This window comes from Euleptes europaea, chromosome 13 (genome assembly GCF_029931775.1).
Source record: "Euleptes europaea isolate rEulEur1 chromosome 13, rEulEur1.hap1, whole genome shotgun sequence".
Classification (NCBI taxonomy): Eukaryota; Metazoa; Chordata; class Lepidosauria; order Squamata; family Sphaerodactylidae; genus Euleptes; species Euleptes europaea.
In genome coordinates this window covers 55,729,844-55,752,465 of record NC_079324.1, presented here as the reverse complement: position 1 = coordinate 55,752,465, position 22,622 = coordinate 55,729,844, and the positions used below count along the sequence as shown (strand labels likewise).

At 46.0% G+C, this 22,622-nt stretch overlaps 1 protein-coding gene across 1 annotated transcript in view; it reads left to right on the top strand.

The window, feature by feature from the left end:
- EP400 (E1A binding protein p400) overlaps nucleotides 1–22,622 on the top strand; it is a 78,630-nt gene that overhangs the window by 12,220 nt on the left and 43,788 nt on the right. The window contains exons 6-22 of the mRNA XM_056859077.1: nucleotides 818–1,120; nucleotides 2,240–2,425; nucleotides 4,447–4,587; nucleotides 5,533–5,611; nucleotides 6,342–6,394; nucleotides 7,451–7,508; nucleotides 9,803–9,892; nucleotides 11,882–11,989; nucleotides 12,707–12,900; nucleotides 13,787–13,964; nucleotides 14,109–14,245; nucleotides 16,842–17,011; nucleotides 17,440–17,614; nucleotides 17,739–17,875; nucleotides 19,430–19,616; nucleotides 20,721–20,887; nucleotides 22,192–22,346. Coding sequence (XP_056715055.1) covers nucleotides 818–1,120; nucleotides 2,240–2,425; nucleotides 4,447–4,587; nucleotides 5,533–5,611; nucleotides 6,342–6,394; nucleotides 7,451–7,508; nucleotides 9,803–9,892; nucleotides 11,882–11,989; nucleotides 12,707–12,900; nucleotides 13,787–13,964; nucleotides 14,109–14,245; nucleotides 16,842–17,011; nucleotides 17,440–17,614; nucleotides 17,739–17,875; nucleotides 19,430–19,616; nucleotides 20,721–20,887; nucleotides 22,192–22,346 — 2,518 coding nt within the window. The remainder of the gene's footprint in view (nucleotides 1–817; nucleotides 1,121–2,239; nucleotides 2,426–4,446; nucleotides 4,588–5,532; nucleotides 5,612–6,341; nucleotides 6,395–7,450; nucleotides 7,509–9,802; nucleotides 9,893–11,881; nucleotides 11,990–12,706; nucleotides 12,901–13,786; nucleotides 13,965–14,108; nucleotides 14,246–16,841; nucleotides 17,012–17,439; nucleotides 17,615–17,738; nucleotides 17,876–19,429; nucleotides 19,617–20,720; nucleotides 20,888–22,191; nucleotides 22,347–22,622) is intronic.

Genomic DNA, 22,622 nt, shown 5'->3' with positions numbered 1-22,622 from the left:
CCACCACCCCACTCTCGATATGGGCTGGCGAGGCATGGCCCGGCCCAACCAAGTGACATTTATGTCATGTTTGGCCTTTGTAACAATAGAATTTGACATCCCTGTTTTACGCAATCTTCCCCTTGGGTTTTGGAGGGTTGCTCCTTGGCCCCATCAGCAGCTTATTGCAGATTCCCGGCTTCTTTCCATTGACCCCCAAATGCTCTGTGAGAAGAGAACCATCGAACCATTGCTCTCGATGCCTCTGATCTCGTTAATGCCCCCCCATTGCCAGAACAACCAGTGCTCTATAGGCCACGGGGCCTGTGACTCCCATATTCCTCAGCCGCTGACTATGAGTCGTCTGTAGGTGGTGTGCATTTTCCCCAGGTGGCAATCTGGGATGGAATTCCAGAAAGCTAGCATCTCACATGAACGTACATGAAGCTGCCTTATTCTGAATCAGACCCTTGGTCCATCAAAGTCAGTATTGTCTACTCAGACCGGCAGCGGCTCTCCACGGTCTCAGGCGGAGGTCTTTCATATCACCTACTTGCTTGGTTCCTTTAACTGGAGATGCCAGGGATTGAACCTGGGACCATCTGCATGCCAAGCAGACCTTCTATCACTGAGCCACAGCTCTGGCACAACTGTATCTGCAATCCAGTCCCAAGTACTGCAGCAGTAGTATTTCCTTGGAAACTGCTGCCTGAACTTACATAGCTCGGTCTATATTTAATCCGTGCGTTTTGTACTGTAAGGCAAATGCAGACAGCATGTGTCACACACACCCTTTAAAAAAGATGTCCATTTCTGAATGTATGTGTGTCATTAACAGACTGTGACCCCGTCAAGAGCCTCTGTCGACTCTGTCCAAAGTTCCCAGCGTCTTCCAGCAAGCACCCTTCCTCCTACCTCATCCAACCCACCGGCAGTCATTTCCACCACTGCGCCGCAATCCACCTACCCAGCCCAGGCCAGCCGGGCCTCACCAGCCACGAACAAGTCTGTGTCTCCTATCTCCTCGAAACCCCCGGGTTTGGCAGTGACCGCAGCACCCAAGGCCCAGAGTCCAGCTCAGAATACGACGGTTCTGCCACAGGACAGTTCCCAAGAGAAGTTGGCAGAGCAAGTTAAACTGGTAAGAATCCTTCTGTCTGACAGCAGAAGCCTCAGTGTGCAAAAAGATTGAATTGTGTGATTGTGTGCGTGCATGCGTGGCTCATAACCAGAATTTGCATGTCTCTTTTCCCCCTGCTCCTGCCTTATAACAGTGCCTCCAGTGTTTTCTGCATCTAGCAATGTTGAACAAGGATCCATTTGATAGGATTGACTACAATTTCTGGCAGGGTGTGAGTTTTCATGAGCCACAGCTCACTTCTTCAGATGCAGCTAGAATGAGAAGCAGTTGGCATTTAGTGCTTGAGTGTGCAAAGTGCTTTACATACATCATCTTGGTAACATCGATCTACGTTACAGTGTAGATGGATGGTTTGTTGCTCAGAGAGTGGCTGAGGTGGTCACTCACCTAAGGTGTTTAATCCTAAACAGAGTTATACCCTTCTAAGTCAGTTAAAGTCAGTGGGCTTAAGAGGTTGTAACTGTGTTTAGGATTGTACCGTAGGTCACACCAGCCATGGATGAGTTTTGCAAACCGTCCTTTTCGATCTCGTTTTAAGTCTATTTTTGTAACTGTTAATGCTCCTGGGTGTCAGTTATTGCAGTTTGTGGTTGATTAATCGATGTGAGTTGTTTTCATCAGATTTTGAATTTTTATTTGTTTGCAGTCTGCATTTCCCATTGATCCTCAAGGCAGGATTACAGGATATAAAGCAGTGTGAACAGTAGAACTAGGATTACAGAATTGGAGAACAGTGCGAAGAACAAACTGTTTGGGCCAAGATCACGATGGGTAGCCATGTTAGCCTGTCACTAGCAGTAGAAATGAGCAAGAGTCCAGTAGCACCTTAAAGACTAACACAATTTCTGGCAGGGTAGGAGTTTTCGTGAGCCACAGCTCACTTCTTCAGAGCTGAAGAAGTGAGCTGTGGCTCACGAAAGCTCCTACCCTGCCAGAAATTTTGTTAGTCTTTAAGGTGCTGCTGGACTCTTGCTCTTTTCTACTGTTTGGGGCAAGGTATACTATAAACAATACAGAAGGTGGATTGCAGGATATAAGGCAATGCAGGAATGCAATAATCATTGCACAGTTTTATTTCCAATAAGACATTTCGCCCCCCCCCCCTCCTTGCGTTGAAAGGAAAACCAAGTCCACCAACGAATAGCAGAGCTGAGAAAAGAGGGGTTGTGGTCTCTGAGACGGCTGCCCAAGCTGCAGGAGGCCCCCAGACCCAAATCTCACTGGGACTACCTTCTAGAGGAAATGCAGTGGATGGCGACTGACTTCGCACAGGAGCGGATGTGGAAGATGGCAGCGGCTAAGAAGGTGCAGTGGGTTTTGTGGGCGCTGCCTTGGCAGAATCTGAAAAGGGGCCGGCCAGGTCCTGTGTTCCTGGGGTTTCCAGAGGCTGAATGCACATTTTTGCCCCTGGCCTTGCTTTGTAACAACCGGAAGTTCCCTGTTATGGAATGCGTGCAGTCGGGCATAAAATTACATACATTCCCGTATAAAATTGAAGGCGGGGATTACGTATTCAAATGTGACATCTCTCTGTATTTTTTTACACTTTGAAAATAGTTTTCAACTTAACCTTATTCAAATAAGGTTTGTCCATGTGATCTGAAGAGAGTGGATTCATTATCCCGTATGATGTTGGAATGCCCCCAGTAGAATTGTTATCGCAATCAATGGATTACCCCTATCTTAACCAAATTACCTGCCACTGTAACAGAAGGTAAAACAGTCCCCTTTTTGCTGACGGATAGAGACCCAAGAACAACATTGGTGGTAGCCAAGTATCCACCGTATATTCCTTAAAGAAATAAAGGCTCCCCTTTTACTGCTCAAGACCTTTTGGTCAAGAGAGCTGAGGTCATTTCTTCCCCTTTTCTGTTTTATTATTATAACCACTCTAGTTGGTCATGTTAAGAGACCATGACTGTCTGCCAGGTCACACAGTGAACTTCATAGTTGTGGGGGGGGATGAATGATCCCCAGCTCTAATCAATCTATATCAGTTCACTGGATTTCTGTCTCTGTATTTTTTTTAAAAAAACTATAATGGGTTACATCTCTTGGGTCAGCTAAAAACTCCCCTCTTGGGGAGGGGCCGTGGCTCAGTGGTAGAGCATCTGGTTGGCATGCAGAAGGTCCCAGGCTCAATCCCCGTCATGTCCAGTTAAAGGGACTAGGCAAGTAGGTGATATGAAAGACCTCCGCCTGAGACCCTGGAGAGCCACTGCCGGTCTGAGTAGGCAATACTGACTTTGATGGACCGAGGCAGCTTTATGTGCTCATGTGCCTTGGGGGGGCTGATCTGGTCTGCAGGCTGCTCCTTGACCATCCTGGATCTAGAGGATAATACTGGAGGCTTGGCCTGCTGGTTGTGAGAATTCGTGGTCACCCCTGACGCTCACATTTGTGGACCCCTGCCTTGAATTAAGTTAAATGAAGTGTGTAAGGCCTCAGACGGTTAATGATGAAGAGCGAAACATAAGAAAAGCCCTTCTGTTCACACACGCTGGGTGCCCACCCCCGGGAGAAAAGTGGGGTATAAAACAAAGTAAATAAATAAAAATAAGCATACAGGGCAAAGTTGGGGGTTGCAATAGGAGGGGGAAATCCATCCCCCTCTGGTGACAGGAAGGGTCCTTCCCTCATTAGCATCAGAAGGTAGGATACAAGCCAACATGGTGGGGGGTCTGGAGACCAAGTCCTATGAGGAAAGGTTGAAGGAGCTGGGGATGTTTAGCCTGAAGAGGAGAAGACTGAGAGGGGATAGGATAACCGTCTTCAAGTGCTTGAAGGGCTGTCATATAGAGGATGGGGCCGAGTTGTTTTCTGTTGCCCCAGAGGGTCGGACCAGAACCAACTGGTTGAAACTAAACCAAAAGAGTTTCTGTCTAGACATTAGGAAGAATTTTCCAACAGTTAGAGTGGTTCCTCAGTGGAACAGGCTTCCTCCGGAAGTGGTGAGCTCTCCTTCTCTGGAGGTTTTTAAGAAGAGGCTAGATGGCCATCTATCAGCAATGCTGATTCTATAACAGGCAGATGATGAGAGGGAGGGCATCTTGGCCATCTTCTGGGCATGTAGTAGGGGTCACTGGGGGTTTGGGGGGGAGGTAGTTGTGAATTTCCTGCATTGTTCAGGGGGTTGGACTAGATGACCCTGGTGGTCCCTTCCAACTCTATGATTCTATGTTTTTGGGTTTTCTTCTTTTCTATCAAGACAGTTTTGCAAAAGTAGATTATTCAGTTTGCCAAAGTGGCTTTAAAAGCTATGCCATAAAGGTAGCTGAGCTCTCTTGAAAGAAAGCTCTTGTCAGTTACTTTATCTTATTTATTAGATGGTCCGAACTGTGGCTCGCTACCACGAGGAAAAGAAGCTTAACGAAGAGAGAGCCAAGAAAGAGGAGCAGAACAAGCTGAGGCGTATCGCTGCATCGATTGCCAGAGAAATTGAATATTTCTGGTCCAATATTGAACAGGTAAGTTCTCCATCCCACCGCACTTCCTTTGCCAGCCAGCCGTCAGACATCCTTATAAGCGCTCGTTCTGGAATCAGGCATGTTCTCTCTTCTGGTCATCATCTGAAGACCCAGAGGGTGACCTCTCCATCCTCATGGGGGCAGGAAATTTTTTTCAAAGAAAGATTTGGCTTGGGCAGGACTAGAATGCATCTTCTACTTCCTTTCCAAACCTGGCCTCTCCTGCCTCTGCAGCAACCAGTCACAGGTCGCTTTGCTACCTTGTAGAAAGAATATATATAATTTTTATTTTTATATACAAGGGTACAGAAAAAAGAAACAAGGGAAAAAAGAATGAGGGGGAAATCAGAGAAAGAAATATGTCTGTGCCCAGGCTTCAATGTGATAATACGAACATGTACCCTTCATCAACTTTTTAAACTCAAATTATTGGTTTCTAATCCCAGTTATTAATTTATCATTCTTCTATATTGCACAATAAAGAGCAAAAAGGTTGGAAGCACTTAATTAGTAATTAATAATCAAATACTAACTTTTCCGATAAAATACATACATAAACATGTCTATATCAATTGAACTAAAACTGCAAACTTCAAATACTAGACACTGGCTTAGCGTACTGCCTCTCTGCATACTAAAAAACAGAAGCGCTTAAGGCACGTAGAAAGACCATATTTTCGTGCAGTTAACGCAAAAGGTTATCTGTGTAGTGAGCTGTGCACTCTTTTCACGAGTTCACACTGCTAGTGAGGGACCTGGGCTTTGGAGTACTTTTGGGGACCAACTTTCAGGTAAACTGCAGCAGTAAGACTTAGAAGATAATTCTTATGCCAGCTGCATCCTCAGTAATGCCAGCTACCCGCCAGTTCTTTCGCTTGCATTGCCCTGGTTTAAAGGTCTTAAATGGTTGCCTGTCTCACAGCATGCTGCCTTATGTGTTTTTAGGTTGTTGAAATAAAGCTGCAGATCGAATTTCAGGAGAAAAGAAGGAAAGCCTTAAATTTAAAGAGGCATTCAAGGCGAGGTAATGACCTTATGCGGGTGACTTTCTTCAAAGTAGGCCACGACATGTGGTGTTTTTGGTTTTTTGCTGAAATACAAGCTGCAACCTGTATTCTGGTGTAAGACAGGCGATAAAGATCTTTTCTACTCTGTGGGGTGGGTAGTTGTGGGGAAGGGAGGCTGTTGGATTTCCCCCCAATTCCTCTGTTTCTCTTGTGTATATATGGAGTGGTGGTTTTGTATGACACTCTTAATGTGCACAGTTCTTTAAAGAGCACGTGAAATCCCATCCCTGCTCTGAGGATCTAAAATTTAAAATGAGAGAAGAGGGAGATGAAGGTAGGGATAAACAGAAAGAATTTATTCCTTCCACCTGCATGTATCTAGTCTTCGTATTAGTAAGGGAAGGGTAACTAAGGAGTTCATTGCAAAGGAAGGGAAGGGTGTAGAATGTTTGTTGGCCACTGTGTGAACTGACTGCTGGACTTGATGGGCCTTGGTCTGATCCAGCATGGCTTTTCTTACGTTCTTATGAGTTTTTCTTTTCTTTTCGATTGTGAATGGCCTCAGGAGCATGTATGTCGCTGACCATTGCTGTATATAAACTTAGAAATAAGCTAAATAGCATGACTGTGCTAGAGCAGAGGGGTGCCAGTGGGGACAATTTCCAAGTTGTTCCCTCTGCTGTAGCACAGTCATGTGGATTGTGATGGGTGGTCTACAGGATACGTAAACCCTTCCCAATTTTACAGGCAAAGATACAAGGCACCTGGAAGAAATTCTGTTGGAGAAAGAAAGTGATTTGGTAAGGATCCCCCCCTTTCTTATTTATTACATGTTTGTTCTCAGTTTTTGTGATAATGGAAGTATCAAAGCATATCGTGGTGAGTTAAAAATGTGAATGAGATAAAAGAAAGCAAAGGTGACTTGGGTCATTTATGCTTGGGTGCTTTCACTCATGTTTGCCCTCGCCTGGTGGAATCGCCTCTCCAGTGAGACCAGGGCCCTGCGGGACCTTAAAGAGTTCCGCAGGACCTGCAAGACGGAGCTATTCCGCCAGGCTTATGGTTGAGGCCAGCTACAGTTTTCTCTGTAAATGCTGGCCTCCCTAACCCTCCACTGCTGATTCCCCCCTTGTTTCATGCCATCTTTTGGGGGCTTATTCATCTGCTTGCTCGGCTCCAACCAGATGTTATGCTTTGGTGGCACCATCGGACATATTTGTCCTTTGTTTGATAGATTTTATAGGGCTGGTTTTAAGTGTCTGTTTTAGATGTGTGTTTTTCTTTCGTATAGTATTTTTGTGAGCTGCTCTGAGCCTGGCCTATGGCTGAGGAGGGTGGGGTAGAAATGTAATAAAATACATTTAATTCACTACAAAATAGTACATTTTAGTCATGTTTTTTTGCACTGGAAAATAGGCAGGGGAGCGGTTCCCCAGATTTTTCTGTCCCTTTACGCCTGTATGTATGAAGCACAGGGCGACTGATTTTCTTGTTCTCTCGGGGAATCCTTTAGGACAAGCATTTGCCTTCGTTCCAGTTCCTCTTTTCTTCAGCTGTAAAGGTGGGATGAGTGGCCGTTTTTTGAGAATTGCTCCCATGAAGCTCCACATGGGGCACAAGCTTAAAGACAGGATCATATAACAGGGACAATGAAATGAACTGGACGGAGAAGAGGCCATCGGATTTTACTTTGCAGGGCCTCTAGTTGTCTAGTGAGGAACTGTTGATTGAACTATCCTCCCAAGCATTATCATCTTTACTCTTGCTTTGTAGTGCAAGCTATAAATGCTAATGCCAACAAATGCTTCTGAGTACTTTTTGTATAGATCTGAAATATTTATATGCATTTTTGGTAGGGTTCCTGGTCATCGGGAAGGAAGAGAAAGGCAAGCACGTCGTTGACAGATGACGAAGGTTGGCCCCTTTCTTGATCTAGTGACCGGCAAGCTTATACCATTAACTCTTCTGCCGGGGTCACACATTTTTTCTGTAAAAATGAAACAGACAGATTGGTGGAATGCATTTTCAACATCATAGAATCATAGAGTTGGAAGGGACCACCAGGGCCATCTAGTCCAATCCTCTGCACAATGCAGGAAATTCACAACTACCTCCCACCCACACACCCCAGTGGCCCATACTCCATGCCCAGAAGATGACCAAGATGCCTTCCCTCTCATGATCTGCCTAAGGTCATAGAATCAGCATTGCTGACAGATGACCATCTAGCCTCTGCTTAAAAACCTCCAGGGAAGGAGAGCTTACCACCTCCCGAGGAAGCCTGTTCTACTGAGGAACCGCTCTAACTGTTCGAAAATTCTTCCTAATGTCTAGACAGAAACTCTTGATTTAATTTCAACCTGTTGTTTCTGGTCTGACCTTCTTGGGCAACAGGAAATGACTCGGCACCCTCCTCTATATGACAGCCCTTCAAGTACTTGAAGATGGTTATCATATCCCCTCTCAGTCTTCTCTTCTTCAGGCTAAACATACCTAGCTCTTTCAGCCTTCCCTCATAGGACTTGGTCTCCAGAACCCCCACCCCCCTTTCTCCTGAGTGTCTCTTACACCCTTTCTGCGCAGGTCAGTGGGGCTTGTATTCACTGACAGTATCCCAATTTCCTCATCTCTCCAAATTAATACTTTGAGGGGGGAGAAGTAGATCCCGAAATAATTTGTGGAAGTAGTAGTATCTTACACCTGATGCTGAGCATCACCTACTCTTTCTGGCACCGGTTCTCCAGGATCTCAGAGAGTACTACGTCTTTCCCAGTGCTTGCTCCCTATTCTGAAAGATGCCAGGAGTTGAACTTGGGTCCCTCTGCAACTCCAGGCATGTGCTCTGCCAGTGAGCCACGACCCCTTTTCTTCATAAACATGGCCATAGGTTCATACGAAGCTCCCTTGGCAAGTCAGATCATTGAATCATAAGGTTGCAAGGGACCACCAGGGTCACCTAGTCCAACCCCCTGCACAATGCAGGAAATTCACAACTACCTCCCCCCCCCGTGACCCCTACTCCATGCCCAGAAGATGGCCAAGATGCCCTGCCTCTCATCATCTGCCTAAGGTCATAGAATCAGCATTGCTGACAGATGGCCATCTAACCTTTGCTTAAAAACCTCCAGGGAAGGAGAGCTCACCACCTCCCGAGGAAGCCTGTTCCACTGAGGAACCACTCAGTGGTTAGAAAATTCTTCCTAATGTCTAAACTGAAACTCTTTTGATTTAATTTCAACCTGTTGGATCTGGTCCGACCTTCTGGGGCAGCAGAAAACAACTCGGCACCCTCCTCTATATGACAGCCCTTCAAGTACTTGAAGATGATTATCCTATCCCCTCTCAGTCTTTTCCTCTTCAGGCTAAACATACCCAGCTCCTTCAACCTTTCCTCATAGGACTTGGTCTCCTCTGGACATGTTCCAGCTTTTCCACATCTTTCTTAAATTGTGGTACCCAAACCTTTTTGAGTCATGGATCATTGCTCCATCTGACCTGCTCAATATTGCCTCCTCTGATTGGCAGCAACTGCCTAGTGTCTCAGGTGGAGAAAGGTCTTTCCCAACCCATTTCCTGAGAGATTTTATCTGGAGATGTAGGTGCCCTGATATATGTCACAGTCCCTCCCTTCTGTGGGCTCCATTTTGGAGGGGAAGCCAAATGGATGGTTTAACAACTCTTCCTAATGTCAGAATCATAGAGTTGGAAGGGGCCATCTAGTCCAACCCCCTGCTCATTGCAGGATAACCCTCGAGCAGCGGTTCCCAAACTGCTCCATGGAGCACTTGGTGCTCCGCGAAACATCTCCTAGAGCACCGTGAAGAGATCAGAAAGAAAAATACTACTGTCATTCGTGTTAGTATATAGGTGCTAGGTGAAAATTAGTGCTCCGTGACAAATTTCTCTCCTGAAAAGTGCTCCATGGCTCAAAAAGTTTGGGAACCGCTGGCCTAGAGCATCCCTGACAAGGGTTCGTCCAGTTAGGTCCATCCTACACATATGAAGGTCCCACTGATGTCAGCGGAACTTAAGCAAAGGTCCTGCACTCACAACTCGAGTATGCTTGTGTTCTGGAATTTGTTTGTTTAAGTTGTTCTTATGTGGGCCCACTCTAGTGGATACAGAACTGTCAAGTCAGATAGTCTGGCTGGAGCATGCCGTTTCTTACCCTCGACCCATCCGCTGAATTATGTATTTTTGTTTTCTAGTTGAAGATGAAGAGGAGACCATTGAAGAGCAAGAAATGAAAGAAGGAAATATAAACCATCAGATGGAGCTGTCCAATTTGGCCAAGGAAGGTGAGAGCCCACCAATTTCTATACTTGTCCTTCTGGTTTGGAATCAAACATGGAAAGGTATGATAGCTATTGTGGGCTTTTGGACCCCCCAATCTTTCATTAAGCTTTTATTTTAAATAGTAACGTACCTGTTTGTTTGGTGTTTTTATTTCTTTGGAGAACAAGTGTATGAAACAGATACGGACTGCCATTATGTTGCACCATTTCAATAGCTCTGTTCAGTACAGGCATACCTCATTTTACTTGCGCTTCGGTTTAATGGGCCTCGCCGATACTGCGTTTCTGAGCAATTCTATCGGCACCATTTTCCCAACAGCGTGGGCTCACTTTGTGTCTCTGTGACACATTTTAGTAATTCTCGCAATATTTAAAACTTTTCCAGTATTATTACAGTACACTTTTAAGACATAATACTATCGCACACTTCCTAGACTACAGTATAGTGTACAGATAACTTTTATATGCAATGGGAAACAAAAAAATTCGTGTGACTCACTTTATTGTGAGGTTTGCTTTATTGCACAACCTGGAACCATACCCGCAATATCTCCGAGGTATGCTTGTACACGGCATGCTCACGTTCTAGTAATTCCAACATACGGTGTGGCTACAATATGCCCGATAGATCTGTGGGAAAGGGGATGAGCAGGGCACAAGGGTACCTCTTGTAGACACTCTGGCTGGCACAGTCACGTAGAGGGCAGGTGTGGCTGGCTAAGCGGGGGCTTACCCTTGCTGCCTCACTTTTAGTGCTAGTTTCAAGAAGTGTTCACCCTGGAGTAGAAGGGCGCGGCAGTGGTAGAGAAAGGCTGGCCCAGGAGGTCATTAGGTTCCTTGCAGCATCCAAGTGGTTGAGAGTTATAGAATCATAGAGTTGGAAGGGACCACCAGGGTCATCTAGTCCAACCCCCTGTTCAATGCAGGAAATTCACAACTACCTCCCCCCCCCACACCCCCAGTGACCCATACTCCATGCCCAGAAGATGGCCAAGGTGTCCTCCCTCTCATGATCTGCCTAAGGTCATAGAATCAGCATTGCTGACAGATGGCCATCTAGCCTCTGCTTCAAAACCTCCAGGGAAGGAGAGATCACCACCTCCCGAGGAAGCCTGTTCCACTGAGGAACCGCTCCAACTGTTAGAAAGTTCTTCCTGATGTCAAAAAGGAAACTGTTTTGATTTAATGTCAACCCGTTGGCTCTGGTCCGACCTTCTGGGGCAACAGAAAACAACTGGGCACCCTCCTCTATATGACAGCCCTTCAAGTACTTGGTTATCACATCATATTATAATAATGGTGTGCTGTCAGATTGCAGCCATCTCATGGCAACCCCTCATGTTTTCAAGGCAAGGGGTGGACAGAGGGGGTTTGCTGTTGCCTTCTTCTTAGCAGCCCCAGTCGTCTTTGGTGGTCTCCCATACAAGTACTGACTGCCCCACGTATCTAGCAGGCTCTGAAGAGAGCTGGCTAGGCCAGGCTCTTCAGGCTGCTAATGGTTGAGAACAAGCCATCTAAAAAGAGTGGGACTGCAACTCCCGCTCTTCTGGTCAGAAGCTACTAATGGAGTTCTGAACCTTTCCCTTTCTGGCAGATTTTTAAAAAATCTGCCCTTCCTCCAGGGAGGTCAGAGGGATTGTACATGGTTCCTTGTTTTGTGCTCAGAACAACTCTGTGACACATTACGATGGGTAGCCGTGTTGGTCTGTCAACATCAGTAGAAAAGAGCAAGAGTCCAGTAGCACCTTAAAGACTAACAAAATTTATGGCAGGGTATGAGCTTTCGTGAGCTACAGCTCATTCCCTGCAAGAAATTTTGTCAGTCTTTAAAGTGCTACAAGTCTCATTTAATTTGAGATTTTTTATTACATTGGAAGTTGAGCGTTAAAATGTCCTTGATACCGTCAAAAGGTCACGTTCTCGGCTCATCTCGCTCTGCTTGGTGTTCGGATTATGCAGTGATCTCACAACTTCATTTTGCATCACATGTAGCTGAACTGCCTTTGGACGATTTGGTCAAGATGTACGAAGGTGCCTTTGCTGAGAGTTTCCACTGGCCCCAGCCAAAGCGGGACAACGAGGAAGAGACCAGTGAAGAAGGTATGCAGTGACAATGGCACTTCGTTAGAAGTGTCCTTAGAAAGGTACTGACTTCTTTGAGAAAGAATTGTGCATTTGCACATCACTCACCTAGTGCTTGCTTTCTTGTTCCCATGTGGCTTTTTGTCCATTCTCTCACATCATTCTTGTCTGGGTACGATGTCCCGGATTTAGACTGCAGAATCCGTGTTGGATCCAGCCAGTGTTTTCATTCCATCTTGCCAATTTGCTAATTTCCCTTTCTTGCTACGGTCTCCGTCCCATATGGGTCCCTGGGTCCCCAGAATAGCCTTTGGGTGGTCAGAGTGGACCCCTCCCTGCCTTTCCCACCAGTGGAAAAACTGGTTAGATCTAACCCAATGTGTCGAACATTTAAAATAAGCTACAGCTCGTGCAGCCAGCATGGTGTAATGGTTAAGAGCGGTGGTTTGGAGTGTTGGAGTCTGATCTGGAGAACCAAGTTTGATTCCCCAATCCTCCTCAAGAGCGGCGGAGGCTAATCTGGTGAACTGGATTTTTTCCCCCACTCCTACACATGAAGCCAGCTGGGGGACCTTGGGCTAGTCACAGCTCTCACAGCCCCACCTACCTCACAGGGTGTCTGTTGTGGGGAGGGGAAGGGAAGGTTTGATTCTGCCTTAAGTGGTAGACAAAGTCAGCATATAAAAACCAACTTTTCTTCTTCTTCAAATTTATTGCCAATATTTACTCGGCCAGAAATGGAAGACCACACCAGTGAGAGGGAACTTCTTCCGAAGGAGATCATTCTGATAGACTCCCTCCTCAGCATTGATCAGTATAAGGGTGCAGAGAGAGTGATGCCTACCAAGAAGCACGGAAGAGACATAGCAGAAGTGGCGGCTGCAGCTGAAACCCTTTTGCCGAAAGGCAGTGCCCGGATTACAACCGCAGTAAGTGTTCAGCATTTCAGTAGCGGCATGAAACTCTCTGTACTTAGAGGTGTCCGTGATGGAATTTAATTGTTTTCATTCTCACAGGCTCCCTATGAGAAATTCTCAGACTGTAGTTTTGTGAGTGTGGTAGTGTTGTCAAGGAACGATTCTTGGCAACTGCACAAAATTATTGTTTAGCACTTTATCGGTGGAAGCAAGTGCAGTTAAGACTACATGTTTATGTTAGTCTACATTCCTCTTCTTCCTCCTCCTCCTCTTCCTCCTCCTCTTCTTCCTCTTTTTCTTCCTCCTCTTCCTCTTCTTCCCTTGCCCCCCCCCCCCCCCGCAGGGTTTCCATCATTTCTTTTTATTCCACTGGTGTGATTCTTTGGCAGAGTGAGGAGGGGAGATATCATTTTTGGCTCCACCTCCTGAGGCAGCCATTTTGGATTTGGCTCCACCTCCTCCAGCAGCCATTTGGGGGTTGTGCTCATCACTACCATCCTCTCAAAATTCCAAAGGTGCCCACAGGCTCAAAAGGGTTGGGGACCCTTGGTCTAGACACTGGTGCTAAGGTAACATTTTTTCATCTTTGACCATTAGATTGGCCTCAGTTACCTCTGTTTTTCTAGTGTTTTCCTTTTACATCCTGAAAGGGATCGGAGGTGGGGTTGCTAAACAGAAAGTGAAAAAAAACTCTCATTTTGTAAAAGAACTTCAGACCTAGTGAGGACAGATTTCCTTTTACCATCAACTAACAACCAAGAAAAGGTGATGAACTGGTTGGAAAAATTCCCTTGGCTACCTTTGATCCATCGAAGCAAAGTGGGATTATATTGTTGTAGAGCTGCTGACTGTGTTGGAAAGGTAAATCCAGATCAAAAGCTCACATGTGATGTTGCAGGTGAAATACAACACCCCGCCTCTTCTCTATGGCTCCCTTCGAGAGTATCAGAAGATCGGCTTAGATTGGCTGGCAAAGCTGTACAAGAAGAACCTCAACGGCATTTTGGCAGACGAGGCCGGCCTCGGGAAAACGGTGCAAGTCACTGCATTTTTTGCGCATCTGGCATGCAACGAGGGTAAGCTGGCCTTGCCGGGCCCTCGGGTTTGACTTTGATGCTTTAAATCATTCAAACCCAGGGTGGGCCATCGGTAGCTTGCACACCAGGGCTGACCTTATAAAAAAAGGTGATTTTTAAATTCTTCTTTTGGTTCCTTCGCAGGCGATTGGGGCCCTCACCTTGTCGTCGTTCGGAGCTGCAACATATTAAAGTGGGAGCTTGAACTGAAACGTTGGTGCCCTGGGCTGAAAATCCTTCTCTATATCGGCAGCCAGCGAGAGCTCAGAGCAAAGAGACAGGTATTGCATTCTAAAACAGTTGTGCCTTTCTTTCCTGTGGCTCAGTGTGCTTTGCATGCAGAAGGTCCCAGGTTTAATCCCCAGCATCTCCAGGTAAAAGAGCCAGGTAGTAGATGATGTGAAAGAGCTGGTGTCAGTTTAAGTTGACAGCACTGACTCTGACGGAGTGATTGTCTGGTTCAGTATAAGGCAGCTTTGTCTGTGTTCATCTGACTTGTAGTATGTACTTGTTACATGTGTTCATCCATTTCTCGCAGTATCTACTTGTATCCCACCTGCTTCTGAGTTTGCTGGTTTAGCCTGCCGACAACTTTGTGAGGTAGTTAGGCTGAGAGATTCTGACTTGCCCAAGGATCAACAGCTGAACAGCAAGGCTGGATTGTAGCAATAAATTACAATTCCGTAGGACTCTTGATAGAGGTCTTGCTAGAGCAGAAAGGAGGGCTGGATTCCTAGGCCCGGGGACCTGCAGGCCCCTCCCTTCTCTTTGCAAGACACATGAACACATGAAGCTGCCTTATACTGAATCAGACCCCTGGTCCATCAAAGTCAGTATTGTCTACTGTTGAATACACACTTGAACACACATGAAGCTGCCTTATACTGACTCAGACCCCTGGTCCATCAAAGTCAGTATTGTCTGCTCAGACCAGCAGCTGCTCTCCAGGGTCTCAGGCAGAGGTCTTTCACATCACCTACCTGCCTAGTCCCTTGTAACTGGAGTGACTGGGGATTGAACCTGGGACCTTCTGCATGCCAAGCAGAGGCTCTACCACTGAGCCACAGCCCCTCCCCACAAATGAAGGCAATGTGTTCGCGTTGTCAGATGGTGCCTGGAGAAGTTGCTGCTGGGCAGGAGCCACTTTAGGCATCTCTCCTCCCCATCAAAGCTTCAGATGTGTTGGGGTTATGAAGACTTGAGCATAAGGGGAGCCCTGCTAGACCGAACCACTCCCAGCAAACCTGCCCTCCTTCCAGCAAACAGCTGCCTAGATGTTTTCTGAGAAGCACTGGAATTCTGCAGTATTTTCTAAACCCAGGTGCTCCCTTCAGCTGTCGTGTCTTGATAGCCCTATAATCGATATTTATTTATACCCTACCGTTCAGATAGAGCCTTGAAGGCGTCTTGTGTCACGGCAATAAAACACAGTGATTGAAATCAATAAAATGCTGGCATTAGAATTCACAGTGTTGCAAATGTATGGATTTGCCTTGCTGTGTTAAATGCTCAGTTTTTAAAATATGGGTTAATGTGCCAAAATAGGCAAGGGAGGGGGCATCATTTGGGGAGATCAGGTCATGGGAATACCGTACAAGGTTGCCTGGAAGGCATTTCCTCAGACCGAAAAATCTCTGGGAAAGCCATTTTCCTTTAGCTTTTCAGCTCTCCCTCATGGTGACAACTGCCTCTTCTTCAAATATCATGAAATGAAGCTATAGGCCACGGGGTCCCCAGCCTTTTTGAGCCTGTGGGCACATTTGGAATTCTTCCATGGCACGGTGGGCACAGCAACGAAACGGCTGACACAAAATGGCCACCACAAGAGGCCAGGCCAGCCACAAAAGATGACCACAGCTTAACTTCAGTGACACAGTGTAGATCAGGTGTGTCAAACTCAATTGTTACCAGGGCCAGATATGACATGAATGTCACTTGGTCGGGCTGGGACGGGCCTTGCCAGCCCATATCGAGAGTGGGGGTGCTGCCTCGGCTGGGATGCGGGCCGGATAAGAGCTCTCAAGGGGCCGGATCCGGCTCTCAGGCCTGTTTGACACCCCCGGTGTAGAACCTTGTGTTTTGGCGGCGGCAGCTGCTAAAGCTATGTTTTTAAAAATATCTGTCTATGTATTTCTACCATCGTATTCCCTATTACTATGTATGGGTGTGAGAGCTGGACAATGAAGAAAGCTGAAAGGAAGAAAATAGATTCCTTTGAAATGTGGTGTTTGAGGAGAGTGTTACGGATACCCTGGACCACCAAAAAAACAAATCAGTGGGTTTTAGATCAAATAAAGCCTGAACTGACCCTAGAAGCTAAAATGACTAAACTGAGGCTGTCGTACTTTGGACATATTATGAGAAGAGAAAAGTCACTGGAAAAGACAATCATGCTAGGAAAAGTGGAAGGCAGCAGGAAAAGAGGAAGACCCAACAAGAGATGGATTGATTCTATAAAGGAAGCCATGGCCCTCAATTTGCAAGATCTGAGCAAGGCTGTTAAGGATAGGGCTTTTTGGAGGGCATTGATTCATAGGGTCGCCATGAGTCGGAAATGACTTGACGGCACTTAACACACACACATATATGTATTTCTAACAGTATAACCAAATCAGTAATTTTTATATAACTGTAAAAACTACTCTGAAAATTTGTTATTCCAAAAATGAAACCTTTATCTGGTTGTAAATATTAAGATTATACTAGCAAGAAAATGAGTCTTTCTGTAAAAAACCATGATTTAAATCAAGTCTTACTGACTAGTGATTTATCAAATCCACCCTGCATTGCGGACTTCTGTTACAGGCTCTGTGAGTTCTACAGCTGTTCTGAGTGCTGTTTTTGTACTGGTAGTAATCCCCCCCCTTTTTTTTGCAGGAATGGTCAGAACCCAACAGCTTTAACGTCTGTATCACCTCCTACAAGCAGCTTTTCAAAGGCCACCAGGCGTTCATGAAAATGCGGTGGAAATACCTGGTCGTCGACGAGATGCAGCAGATCAAGAACATGACCGAGAAGCACTGGGAAGCCCTCCTCTGTCTCCGCAGGTCTGAAACAGCCTCTGGAAGCATTTATCTTCCCTCTACTTCCTTCTTTCCCACTGTGCTGTTGGATTTGCTTACTGTTCTTCATGGATCACGTTTGCCACTGATCTGGACCACTGGCTTTTTTGCGGTGTCACCTCTTAAAAGTGTAATTGGTGTGAGTGGGGATTCGAACCTGGGTTTCCCAGGTCCTAGTCCGACACCTTAACCACTACACCATACTGGCTCTCTGTAAACATGCATAAATAACATGCATAAGTAACATCTATCTGGGCTCTTGAATGTGTTTCCCCTTTTAATTTTTGGCTTCTTTTAACCCTGATTTATTTGCTACTTGGTGGGGGGTCTCTCCCGGCCCACTGTTAAGACCCACAATGGTCACCCATAGATAATTGGAACACTGATCCGGTTAAATCTGCCTCTCTTCGCAGTCAGCACCGTTTGCTCCTGATAGACACGCCTCTGCACAACACCTTGATGGAGCTGTGGACCATGGTGCACTTCCTGATTCCGGGGATCTCCAAAGCTTACCTGGATTTCCCAGTGAAGGCGGCCAATGAGGAGAATCAGGACTACTGCCACAAGCTGGTCATCAGGCTGCACAGGGTGAGCCCTGAGTTCTTGCTCTGAATTGCGGGCGGCCGTTACAGCTTAGCTCGGATAACGTTTATTTGGCAAAAGGCAATTTTGCTGGTAACCGGGATTTTCCTTTTCGCCCTCCTTCCACCAGATGATCCAGCCATTTATTTTGCGAAGGTCTAAAAGGGACGTCGAGAAGCAGCTGACGAAGAAATACGAGCACGTGCTGAAGTGTCGGCTTTCAAACCGGCAAAAGGCCATGTATGAAGATGTCATATTGCAGCCGGGGTATGCTTTTTTGCTGAGATAGATTGCGATGAATCACGATCTTGTGGATCATAAATTAGACACACACGCAAAGATTGCTTTCCTTCACAAAACATAGAGGTTTACTAATCAAAAAGAGGGTAAACTTGGAATATAAATTAATATAACTACAACTCGTTTCCTAAACACTTGCCGGCACGTGGCTAACAGACTCTACGGCCTAAAAACACAGTAAAAAAACAGTAAGTCTTTTAACCAAAACGGCAGTTCAACTGATGCTTCTAGGATCGCGCCAAAACATCACATGACCAAATAGCTCTTGATCTGACCAATCGACACTTGCCAAGTTGCTAGCACCATTCCCTTGAGTCAATATAAACGAAACACAAACGTTTAACTCTTTTTGTAATCCTGGCAGAGACAAAACTATTACCGTATATACTCAAGTATAAGCCGAGTTTTTTAGCCATGATTTTTGGCTTAAAAAACTCACCTCGGCTTATACTTGGGTCAATACGGTAATTCACCTGCCGGGCCCTCTCCCAGTGCGCTCCCGTCGGCCAGCTGATGGGCGGGCTGTCCCGCCTTCTCCCCCCCACCCCACCCAATTGCGCCTTCTGTGCGGCAGCGGTGGCGGCTTCTTCCCCACCCCACCCGATCGTGCCTTCTGCGCGATCGTCGTGCCTTTTGTGTGATCGTGCCTTCTGCGCGGCAGCGGTTTCTTCACCCCCCACCCCGCCTTCTGCTGGGCGGCGGCGGCGGCTTCTTCCCCCCCCCCCTTCCACCTCACCCGGGCCGGTCCTCCCGCTTGCCAGCTGACCCTGCGGGGCCTCCTGCGCGCAGGGAGGGGGCCACCGCCTGCCTGCGCGCCTGGAGCCCGGTCGGGTAAGCCTGCGGGGGTGGGGAGGGGGTGCATTTCCCCCTCGGCTTATACGTGGGTGCCTAATTTTTCCCATTTTTGGGGTGAAATTAGGCACTTCGGCTTATACTCAGGTCGGCTTATACCCGAGTATATACGGTAGACTAATTCCCAACAGTTTGACTCTCTGATTACAACCCCCCACCCCACCCCGAGTATTTCACACGACGAAATTGTCCTTGACGCCTTTTATATGCTATGTTATGAATGAGGGGACTGTCTCTGGGATGTGGCTACAGTAGAGCTTTCCAAAGCAGAGAGTGATCTAAGTATTAGACACTGGTGGTGGGAAAGTACCTTCAAGTCGCAGCTGGTGTATGGCAACCCTGTAGGGTTTTCAAGGCAAGAGATGTCCAGAGGTGGTTTGCCATTTTCTGCCTCCGCCCGGGCTGAGAGAGATCTGAAAGAACCGCGACTGGCCCAAGGTCACCCAGCAGGCTTCGTGTGGCGGAGTGGGGAATTTAATCCGGTTCTCCAGATTAGACTCCATCACTCTTAACCACTACACCACGCTGGCTCTCTTATTAGACCTTAGCAATAATAATAATAATCTATAGTCCAACAGTCAGATGCTGTCTCCAGTGATGAATAGCATGTTGTGAGGCTCTGTAAAATTCTCCAAAACTGACTCCCCTGTTCCCCCCCCCCCCCGGCAGAACTCAAGATGCCCTTAAAAGCGGGCATTTTGTCAGCGTCCTTCACGTTCTGATGCAACTCCAAAAGATCTGCAATCACCCTGACTTGATAAATCCCCGGCTTTCCAGCTCTTCATATGTCTCAGACACGTTGCAGTTTCGAACCGCCTCGCTGGTCTTGAAAGCGCTCGAACGTGACCTTTGGAAGGTGAGTCAGTTGAAACGTGGAGTTTGAGGAAACCCCTCTTCGATACCACTGTAATAAGTCTGGAGTTCTCACTTGTGGATCTGATGTTACAAGTCCATCTGCGGCATCCCACCGTGTTAAAGTCTGCGGTTAGCGACCGCTTTTATTTGGGGGTACCTACATTGGGCTTTATGTAGGTTTTGCCACCCCAGCGATTGAGGGTCAAACCTGTTCCTAGCTGCATAGCGTTATTCCTAGTTCTGATAGGCTCATCCTGGGTTGCATTACTTTACTTGAATGATATTGTTCACATGGCCAATTTGGCCCTGGACAAGGTCACACTGAGATTAAAAAAAAAAGAGGAACTATCCGAATAGCCCATAAGGAAATTAGTATTTTTTAATCTTAATTGGCTGGGAAAGAAATTTGGCAACTGCCAATGTAATATTAAAATCCACCCCTGCTAAAAGAACCCTCAGATTATCCAGTTTAGAGACAGATTCCCGAATAAAAGGCTTTATCCATCTGTCTCTAGCCTCGTTGAGCAAGTCACAGCTAAACAAGAAATGCTAAAGAGTGTCTACTTAGCCAAAACCACATTGACATACTCTCTCACAGTATGGTACCCTATTTAAATGATCTATTAACTCCCCTGATGGAATGGCATTCAGTCTAGCCAACATAAATAGTCGTCTATCGCAGGATTATCCGAAAATCAAAATACATTGGGAGTGATTGCGGCAAGTTTAGACCTAGGTATAGAGGTGAGCACGCTCTACGTGCTCTTATTGTAGTAGTTCTAGAATCCAGTTTTTGCAAGCAGCTCAAGATGGAGTAAAAAACTGCCAATGACCCATGCTCTTTTAGGTCAGAAAGAGAAATTCCTAAAGACTGGATATGACATTCGACCAGTTTACTCCATGGGGATTGATAGGAATCAGCTTGAAGAAGATGTAAATATCCATTCAACTCTGTGGAGAAATAAATCTTAACTCCCGGGTTGCATTTCTCAGTCTTCTGCCAGAATTTTGGCCATCTGGTACAGAATGTGGGTAACTTTTAGCTTTTTTTTTTCTTTACATGCTTTTAACGGCACACTTAATTTTTCTCCAAATTACTATTCAGGACACAGACCTGAGCCTTTTTGATTTGATCGGGATCGAGAACCACATGACCCAATATGAGTCGCAGGTGGTGCCGAAGCAAAAGGTCACCCGGAAAATCATTGAAGAAATCTACACCTCTCCTCCCCCTCCCCCAAGACCCAATCCGGTAAAGCTGAAGCCCAGCAGGTACGTGGTGCCGCAAGGGGAGGGGTGAACCCCACAAGACAACATAAAAACTTTTTGTCTCTTTTCACTAGCAGTTGGGAAGAGAAATACAATTTTGCTAGTGCTGTAAGCCTCAGATGGAGGATCCTTCTTTCTCTAAAATAAAAAAAGCGAATTAAAGAGACTGATGATGGTAGCAAGGTGTTTTTAGAGATGGGTCTTATTTAAGTTTTATGGTTTTATTGTTCGAGACCTCGGTCTGAGACCAGGGGGAAAGAGAGAGAGTAGAACAGTCCAGACACAAGTTGATCGGCGCAGCGATAACAAGACCTGAAGGAAAGCTGTCCCCTTGTCCAGATTCATACTTCATGCCCCCTTCCCCACTTTGGCAAAATGTAGTTAGGAAACTCCTTGGGCAATAACTTACCCTTTTCCAGGGTGAATCTAAAACACCCCTTGGGCACTGATGGTGGTATGCATGTAAGTTGCAGTAGCAACAAAAAGAAATAATCAGTTGGGCGGACTCTGGCTTGGTTTAGATGTTGTAGGGACTAGTTGCTCAACTAAACTGGTAATTGGGAGCTTGCACGTGTGCTTCTCTCATGCTCTTCTCCCACAGGCTCATGGGTGCCTTTTGCCTGACTTCCATGGTTTTAGATAACCGCTGTCCATTTCAGGCAAATTGTAGTTATCATTAAGCAGAAAATGACTCCACGCCGGAGTTTTTTAAATATATTTTTTTATTTAATATAAACGTATAACAAAATTTGCACATGCAATCCATTCTCAATAGTTACATCCACAAAAAAAAAATACATATACAAAATCTAATAAAATACACTTTAACTGGGTGGACATAAAAAAATTTCTTAGATTCCCTCTTGCTGTCTTCCCAGTACATACTACCATAACTTTGTAATATTAAATCTGTTGCTTTTTAACATTAAATCTACTGGTTTTTAGTCAATCTCTTTCTCGTATGGTAAAAAAACCTTGAAATTGCATCGAAGAGGTAACCCTTCTTAAATTGTTCTAGCAACCTAGATATTCTAACACACTCCGGGTTTTTTAAGCCTGGAAGAGAACTGACAAACCATGGTTTGGCAGTAGGGCTCTTTTACCAGGTTTCGGGCTACGTTTATGTCATTGTTTATATTTACTGTTGAGTTTTGGGGAGCATTTCCGCCCCTCACCTCTGTATCTGAAAAATGTAACACAAGAAGATTTAGATCCAGTTTTAATTTTTTGGGGACTTGCATTCTCTTTCTGTCTCTGATATTTCTTTTTTTGCTGGATAGTTAATACAACGCCTCTAAATCTATCAGATTATTCCAACCTGTTCAATATGGGCAGAAGCCCGAAGGCAGGATTGCAGCGTTTCCAAGTGCTCAAGTGCAACGTGCAGCAACCACGGCAACGGTGGCTCAGCAGGGACAAGTGAGGGGAAGGTCACCCGTGGCTACGGTGTCTGCAAATCAAGGTAAGAAAGGTATTGCAATTCTCATTCTCTCCTATCTGTGGATGTCATGCACTAGCTCGTTTGACCGCTGACCCATGGTCCATTGCTCTTTTTGGTTTGATTTGAGTCCAGTAGCACCTTAGAGACCAACAGGAGTTTCAGGATATAAGCTTTTGACAGTCAAAGCTCCCTTCATCAGACACAAGTGTCTAACGAAGGGAGCTTTGACTCTCGAAAGCATATACCCTGAAACTCCTATTGGTCTCTACGGTGTGTATGTGTGTGTAACAGCTTAGG